General features: G+C 57.7%; 4 protein-coding genes across 4 annotated transcripts; 2 read left to right on the top strand and 2 right to left on the bottom strand.

Moving 5' to 3' along the window:
• Positions 1–1,793: 1,793 nt before the first annotated feature.
• On the bottom strand, positions 1,794–2,046 carry SDRG_11070 (hypothetical protein; the record flags this gene model as incomplete). The annotated part of the gene is made up of 2 exons (XM_008617092.1): positions 1,794–1,860; positions 1,906–2,046. Coding segments are annotated over 2 exons (207 nt in total), but the record flags the coding sequence as incomplete, so codon positions are not given.
• A 1,613-nt stretch (positions 2,047–3,659) lies between these two features.
• SDRG_11069 (hypothetical protein) lies at positions 3,660–4,217 on the top strand (the record flags this gene model as incomplete). The annotated part of the gene is made up of 1 exon (XM_008617091.1): positions 3,660–4,217. The coding sequence occupies one exon, from the start codon at positions 3,660–3,662 to the stop codon at positions 4,215–4,217; it is 558 nt and encodes a 185-aa protein (XP_008615313.1).
• A 442-nt stretch (positions 4,218–4,659) lies between these two features.
• On the bottom strand, positions 4,660–5,035 carry SDRG_11068 (hypothetical protein; the record flags this gene model as incomplete). The annotated part of the gene is made up of 2 exons (XM_008617090.1): positions 4,660–4,721; positions 4,792–5,035. The coding sequence occupies 2 exons, from the start codon at positions 5,033–5,035 to the stop codon at positions 4,660–4,662; spliced, it is 306 nt and encodes a 101-aa protein (XP_008615312.1).
• Positions 5,036–5,801: 766 nt separating this feature from the next.
• On the top strand, positions 5,802–8,119 carry SDRG_11067 (hypothetical protein). The gene is made up of 3 exons (XM_008617089.1): positions 5,802–6,117; positions 6,211–6,456; positions 6,502–8,119. Exons 1-3 carry the CDS (start codon positions 5,815–5,817, stop codon positions 8,038–8,040), a joined length of 2,088 nt encoding a protein of 695 aa, XP_008615311.1. The 5' UTR covers positions 5,802–5,814; the 3' UTR covers positions 8,041–8,119.
• Positions 8,120–8,170: the final 51 nt, after the last annotated feature.

Raw genomic sequence — 8,170 nt, 5'->3', positions numbered from 1 at the left:
GCCGCAAAAGTGCTGGCGACGAGCGCGAGGGCGGCGACGATAAACTTGACCATGATGTGATGAAGGTGATGAAGACGTGGGTAAAGCAATACTGGATGCGCATCGTTGCATCAAGTTGGAAGCGATCACCCAGTCGCGATCTGTCATGACATCGAGCTTTCTGGTGGCGACTTTTCCGTGATGGGATGCGATGGGATCGTTGCCGGAGAATCTCTCTCGATGTAGACATCGAACGGCGACGTGACTTGGTGTGTTGGGCTCTCCAGACCGATGTGTATACGTCTGCAAAGTATGGGCGATTCCATTTTGAATGTCGATATCACGACGCGAGCGCGTCGGGCTGGGCGGTCGATCGCAACTGGCGGCTTGTGATAGGCTATAAATGTCCTGAAATCGGACCAATGAGAAGCATTTACTTAAGATCGCGGTCAAAACAGAGCTTGGCGCCCTTGGCGCTAGAGATGGCGTCCAGCCATCGTCCAAGATGTTCGTGTCGCGGCGCGGCCTGTGGACACCAAGAGCAGCTCCGAGGAAGCAAGTCGAGTGCGCTACGAGCTACGGGGCTGGTGCGCAGTCGCAGACCCGGCGTCGCCGACCACGAAATGCGTGAGGCCCCAGCCTTGCGGTCGACATTGTCGAGTTCCCGCCTACAAGCTCGTGTCGAGCATCGAGAAGGACGGTGGTTAAGGACACACGACACTGCGCAATTGGAGACACAAAGCTAGGAAGCGGCTATGGTGGTGTCGATGCTAGCAGCTTTTGTGCTGGGCGGCCACGTGAGGCGACTTTCGATGGCCAATGCGCGCTTCTAGGCGCTGGTCAACGCATCAAGCGTCATCGTCGGCGCAGTCATGTCCCACCAGACGCAAATACTAGTCCTTTATAAGGCCCGAGCCACTCTCCATTCGACAGCAAATGCCGCTTCGATCGCAAGTTTAAAGCCAACTGGTCCAACAAAAAAAGTCACCGAGATGCCAACGCCAACGGACGGAGGCACACAACACTTGGGTCGAGATAGCTGCATAAATTACACGGGGTTACATTCACAGATACATACACACATCTAGTAGTCATAGAGCGAACCCTTGGGCTGAAGAACGTCGTGTGTGTAGGTCGTCGCTGGCGCAGGACGAGATGAGGATCGATACCGTCGACCATCAGCGCGCCGAGGCAGCTCGTAGCCGCCGCGCCTGTACCTGCCTGAAGCGTCGAGACGAGGCAGCTGACGATCGTCTGCTTCTCGGCGTTCTTGCCCGAGAGCGCTTGCAGAATGATGCAATGCGAGGATCGAGTCTTGGGTGTATTGGACACGACGCTTTTCTGCGCAACGATGGCACGGCGCGACTTGTCGAGTTGAGAGGTTCGCGGTGGGCGGTCTGGCGCCGTGACTGCGGTGACGAGGCACTTCGTCGGCCTACTTCTTGGCCTTTGTACAGCGCGACATTCGGCGTGCAGAAAATGTCGAGGTTCGTCGTCCGAGACGTTGGCAATTGCCGCGACACGCGACTAGATGAGGTTGCTCAAGACGAGAGCTTCGCCGTTGCTGGCAAACACGAGAGCAACAAAAGAGCACACTGCGCGCCCACGTGTTCAAGGCGCCAAGCGGCGCAGAGCTTGGCCTCGCATCCGTGAGACCCGGCGCAGTGTAAAAAAGGCACCGGCGGCACCATCTCATTGTCGTTGAGCGCCTTTGCAGCCGACGCCGCGAGGTCGACATGAACCAGGCCTTGAGGCGCGTCCACGAGCTCGCAGAGGCGTCCTTGCGCGCGCCGTGCACGACGAGCAGGTGGTACGAGACCACGAGAAGCGCGGAAAGAGCGCAAAAATCTCGACCTCGTGTGTCTCGGGCAAAGACGGAATCTAGTCATTTTGTGAGACGCATGTAGAGTCAAAGATGTGTGGTACCTTGTGCCAAACGCGAGCCAGCGCTGTGTGGACGCCTTGAAGAACGAGGTCCGGTGTAGGTAGCATGACGTGGACCATGGGCGCGCGGCCACTGTGTGTGACCGCCGAGAGAAGATGCAATGGCCGGTAGCTTGAGCGCATATCGCATCTGAAGCGAGCGCGAGGTTCGCTGCGGGCGAGAGGTCGCTGCGGGCCAGCGATCTCGGTGCTGGCTGCCATGTGCAAGCAGCAGGACGTCAAGCGTGAAGCGCTCGAGCTGTGCGCCATTGGGCTCTGCGCCGCGAGATGACGAGCGCGGCGCGCGCGTAGCGCCCACTGCTGGGCCGGCGGCGGCGTGGTTCCCGTCGGCAAATCGCCGATTGGCCAAGTTACTGGTGTCCGGTACCATTATCCGGATGCTCCGAAACGACGCCACGAGCGCGACACGGTCGAGGCCATCGTCGTACTCCTCGCACAAACGCTCGAGGTTGTCGCTGTCAGCGTTTGTTTCGGCGCGTCGACTATATACCTCACAGCACGTAGACGCCCAACATCAAAGCAATGCATTTCTACCGCTCCGGCACCGATGGCTGCGACCAGCGCTGCATCGACGCCAGCAACCATGACCAATACGGATGCGACAGCTCCGCAAGCCTCTTGCGCGCATGTATGCACCTACGCTAAGGTGCTGGTGCAGGTGCTCGATGGCTGCGGCGCTGCTTAACACGTTTCGGATACCACCAATCGAGCGTGGTGATCATCGACGCAGACCCAAGCCAATTCGCATGCTGCATGAAGACGCTGCGATCTTTGCGTACTAGTACCTGGCAAGCCAACGTCCCGTATTGCCGGCTTGTTTCGTTTTCAAATTATCACGCGACTATTTCCCATCTCCGCTTCGTTTCCAGTGATGATAGTCACCCCGTGTGCGATCTCGGTGAAGTCGAGGCGCTCTAGAAGCTCACGCTTTGGAAAGTGGGTGGAAGAGGACTGTGTTGATCAAACACATGCATGACGCCATAACATATGTTGTTGAAGCAAAATGTTGCAGCTTGCAGCGGGCTCGGTTCGGCTTGCAGCAGCACGTGGAGCCTTTTGTAGAGAAATAGTGAGTGAGCTGCGTACGGAGCTCACTCCCAACGACCAAGTGCTGGAGCCAACTCCCACGCATTCAGGCGTAGCGCTACGTATGCGAAGTCTTTGTGTCATAATGAAGATAACGCGGAACACGTTCATATATATATATATATATATATATATATATATATAAATGGCTCACCGCCGAATCGTCAAAGCACGGTGCTGATCGCGTCTCGGTGCCGCGTTGGTCCAAGCGCATGTGATGCCTTTGAGCGGTTTCCATGAAGCGTCCTGAGAAAGCAATCACACGCCACCCTTTGTAGCAACTTGATGCTGCAGACTGGCCGCAAAGCTCGTGGAGAGAATCTGTCACACCATATGTTTATCTGCTCACGTGTCAGCTGCATCTGATTTTGTGTGTGGTATTGCACGAGGTCGACACCTAACACACACCACTTCAGAGGTTCGGCAGAGCTTGCGTGCTGCGCGGTTCGCGACAAGCGATGCCAGGCATCCGATCGAACGGAGCAGTGTCGGCGCACCCAAGTCGCGTGAACCGGCGTAACGACGAGACCACGATCTGCACATGTGCACTGCAGCTGCACGTGAGCACAACCCGCGTCGTTTTGTAGCGTGTGGATTTGAATTTGCTCTGCGCACAAGGCTCATTCTCTAATTTCACTTCTCTAAACATCATGAAGACCATCGCTATCCTCGCTTCGCTCGCCGCCGTCGCTGCCACGACCCTCCCCGAGTGCACTACGGCCAACCTCGCTGGTCTCGGCGCTCTCCTGGCCAATGCGACGGGCCCACTTCCGCCGTGCGCCAAGGCTATTCACATCGACGCCGCCAAGCTCGCCGACCCGATGTGGCACCCGGCTGATGAGACGGTGCTCGAGGCTTTCCACAAGGCGCCCGAGTGCAAGACCTACATCACGGCGCTTGCCGCTGAGCTCAAGAAGGTTAACCCCCCGTGCAACCTTGCCAAGGGTATGGAGGTGTCAACGGCGGCCGTTGGCGCCATGTCCTTCGAAGACTTTATCACGGCGTCGAAGGCTCTCCTTACTGCCAGCACTACCAAGCCTGCCTCCGACGCGACGACCAAGCCCGCGTCCGACGCGACGACGGCTCCTGCCAAGCCTGCGACCTCGGCCCCCACCACGGCGGCTCCTACCACCAAGCCCAGCTCGGCGATGGCAACGTCGGGTGTGGCTGCACTTGCGCTCACGATGACTGTGGCCGCTTTGATGTAAACTCCTTGCGCAATACCGAGCCTACTGGTAGTCATTAGCAGTAGAGATTTTGTTCTAATTCAAACGTGCAGTCGACGAGTATAATTCTTTGCGTACGAGAGGGTTTTGCGCCACTATGCATCTATCCGCACAAGTGCGCGTTTCGACCAAGTGTGTCATCACGCAGTACGTGTACTCCAAAGCCTCTGCAGGCCCAGTAACTCAATCTCGTACCATGAGCTAGGATTCTGTGTCCGTAGCAATGTGTGTATTACCCTTAAAAATCAAGCAAAACTGCCACGATGCATAGAAAACTGTAACTGGCAGCGCAGTTTATATAGCAAGAGCGACCGCGACGGTCGTCAGCACCAATGTAGTCACCCCGGTCGTCAGCATCGCCGAACTAGGTTGGTCGTAGGAGCCGCCGTCGTCGGCTTGGAGGAGCCGCTGTCGTGCTGTTGTTCTAAGCGGCGTAGCCCACCTTGGCAGCAGCGACGTAGTCGTCACAAGAGAGCGTCACGAGGTCTGCCGTTGAGAGCTTAGCTCCCTTGGCGAGGTTGCACGAAGGGTGATCTTCTCGAGCGCTTCTGCGAACGCTGCGAATATGTCTTTAACGCAGGCGCCTTGTAGAAGGCGTCGAGGACCGACAGATCGTCCGGCTGCCACGACGGGTTGGCAAGCTTGGCGGCGTTGATGTTGATGGCCTTAGCGCAGAGAGGAAACGGGCTCGTGGCGTTAGTGCCGAGCGCGGTGAGGCCAGCGAGGTTGCTCGAGGTGCAGTCGGAAATCGTTGCAGCAGCGGCAATGGTGAGCGAAGCGAGGATAGCGATGGTCTTCATGGTTCTTGGAGAAGTGAAATTAGATAATGAGCATTCGGACCTGGTAGAACTGACGTCCCAACATAAGCAGCACGCAATTCGGCGCTTGTTGCCGCTGCGCGCTTGTGTTAGGATGTGTGTATTTGGATGAGGACGTCAAGATACCCGACGAGTTCGATCCACAGGAGTGCAATCGCACAAAAACCACTTTTCACACCTCAGAGAACATTACTCTCACTTTATATTTGTGCATGATCTGTAGTGAAAAACTTCTGAATGAGACGTGATAATTGCACGGGATGAGGCGCCCGAACGCCCGATCAAGGGCAGCACACTGGCAACGGATGGATTTCTCGCGTGCGTTTCTGCAATCGTGATCGGTCGGCACTGCGGGCCGCGTGCTGCACTGAAGCTCTCAAATGGAACATCTCCGACGCCGATGTGGTACTCAAGACAGCCGGTAGGAGCCGGTAGGTGGCCCGAGCACGGCAACGAGTTCTTATTGCAGTAGGACTATCTTTCAGCAGCAGTCTTTAGATAGTGAGCAGTACAATCACATGCTAAGTCCGTGAAATGGTTGGACGTATTGACGGCTTTGGAAAGCTGATGCCCCACACGACACGCACGTGCTTGCAAAAGGCGCGGGAAAAATCGTATCTTTCACCCAGGGGTTTCATGCGACCTTTTACGAAAGGTCTGGAATCTCATTGGTGCAAATGAGGCGTCGCGTGCTGTGATTGGCTGCGAAGTTTTGACCAGGCACCTCTGTGTCTTTTCAAATTTCGATTTGCCCGCCAAGGATGAAGCTTCGCTTCGGAGTATGCCTCGCCGTGGCCATTGCCGCCCATGCCAACGCTCACGAGGGGATGGCATCTGTCGTGTCGATGGTCACCAAGGAGACAACCGCTACGTCCCCCGCTCTCCTCTTGGCTTCAAATTATCTGCCTGACGCTGCAGAGGCAGGTGGACAGGCATACCAGGTTGATGAAGCGACCAAGAACGCTGAGAAGGCTACTGAGAAGGCTGAGAAGGCTGCTGAGAAGGCTGAGAAGGCTGCAAAGAAGTATGACAAGGCCAAGACGGCTGCAGACGACGCCAAAAAGGCTGCAGACGACGCCAAAAAGGCTGCAGATGCCGTTGAAGATGCGGCCAAGAAGGCAGAAGCTCTCAAGACGGCTGCAGACGCTGCCAAGAAGGTCGCAGACGACGCCAAGACGGCTGCAGACGACGCCAAGAAGGTCGCTGACAACGCCAAGAAGGTCGCAGACGACGCCAAGACGGCTGCAGACGACGCCAAGAAGGTCGCAGACGACGCCAAGAAGGTCGCAGACGACGCCAAGGCGGCTGCAGACGACGCCAAGAAGGCTCAAGTGGTGGCCAAGAAGGCTCAGGAGGAGGCCAAAGAGGCTCTAGAGGAGACCAAGAAGGCTCAAGAGGCCAAGGTCAGTGACAAGAAAACGGACATGGACTCGATCAAACTGTCGTAGGAGGGCAAAGTGAACGATGACCAGGCCGGATACAAGCCACCCGGCAGCTACGACCCGACGTACCCCGATGAGTCGATCGACGTGTACGATGATGTCGATGCGAGCGAAGACAAACCGTACGTGCCTCCAAGCCATGGCAAATACGACGAAGAGTCTCGTTATCGACCGGCGCACGTCGAGCACAACCATTACCAAGAGGACTCGATCGACTCGGTGACGATTGCCGACGAAGACGGGTGCCCCGAGGTTCCGTGCCACGAGATTTCGGACTTTCTTAACGGCAAGTGCACGTACACGCAGCTGCCGCGCGGTACGCTCTGCCCGAGCCAGAGTTGCGACAACGGCGGCGAGTGCGATGCCGACGAGAAGGACTACTGCGACGGCGAAGGCAAGTGCCTCAACGGCTACAAGGACCAAAACTCGGTCTGTCGCGGAGCTCGCAACCTCTGCGACGAGGCCGAGTACTGCAGTGGTGACCACAGCAAGTGTCCCGGCGACGAGTTTGCGCCGACGACCAAAGTCTGCACCAAGATGGGCAAGTCCACGGGCGGCCCGTGCGACGCACCCGACTATTGCGACGGCAATGGACACTGCGTGGACAAGTACCAGCCCACCAAGCACGTTTGCCGCCGCGCTGTCGACGTCTGTGACGTGGCAGAAACATGCACCGGCGTCAGCGGCGACTGCCCCAGCAACAGCTTTGCGTCCAAGAGAACCATTTGTACGTCGATTGGCTCGTCGTCGGGCGGCGCGTGCGACGACATTGATCGCTGCAACGGTCACGGCAAGTGCGTTGACCACTTCAAAGGCACGAGCCATCTCTGCCGCCGGCAAGTCGACGTTTGCGACGAGCCCGAGTATTGCCCGGGCGAATGCGGCGTCTGCCCCGACGACGCCCTCGCGCCCGTGGGCAAGGTCTGCACGCAGATTGGCAAGTCGAGTGGTGGCGCTTGCGACGGCGTCGATGTTTGCGACGGACGCGGAAGCTGCGTCGAAACCTTCCTCGGCAGCGACGTTGTCTGCCGCGAAGCGTGTGATATTTGCGACGTGCCGGAATTCTGCACGGGCTACAACGGAAAATGCCCCCGCGACAAGTTTGCACCGCGAACGACCGAATGCACGCCGATCGGGGAGTCGTCCGACCACGCGTGCGACGGCGTCGACTACTGCGACGGCAGCGGCAAGTGCGTCGACAAATTCGAGAAGGACACGCTGTGCCACGTGGCCGAGGACCTCTGCGACTCGAGCCACTTTTGCAACGGCGCCAGCGCGGATTGCCCCCGCAACAATGAGGAAGCGCACTACGGCGACGACTACGCCTCCGTCTTTGCGTACAAGGCGCGCCAGTGCTCGGCCAAGGCGGCGCACAAGTTTGTCTCGGTCTACGACGCACCCGGGAACGCGGCGCTGCTCTTGGTCGCTGTGGCCATGGTTGGCGCTCTTGCAGCCATCGTCGCCGTCTCCGCGTCCAAGAAGGAAGCGCCGTCGGCCATCTCCATGGAGGACGGCTACGTGCCGCTGACGCAAGATATGCACTGAGCATCGCCCTCCCGTCGCCGTGTCTATGAGTTGCTGTCAGAAGTTGTGGGTCCAAATATACAGTTCATCTTTCTCTCTACTCGGACTATCTACCGACGCTAAGAGGAGGCGGTCGGACACTTCGAGGTAC

Source organism: Saprolegnia diclina, assembly GCF_000281045.1.
Source record: "Saprolegnia diclina VS20 unplaced genomic scaffold supercont1.38, whole genome shotgun sequence".
In the NCBI taxonomy this organism is placed as follows: Eukaryota; Oomycota; class Saprolegniomycetes; order Saprolegniales; family Saprolegniaceae; genus Saprolegnia; species Saprolegnia diclina.
Note: the sequence above shows the minus strand (reverse complement) of the source record. Positions and strands in the feature narration are given on the sequence as shown.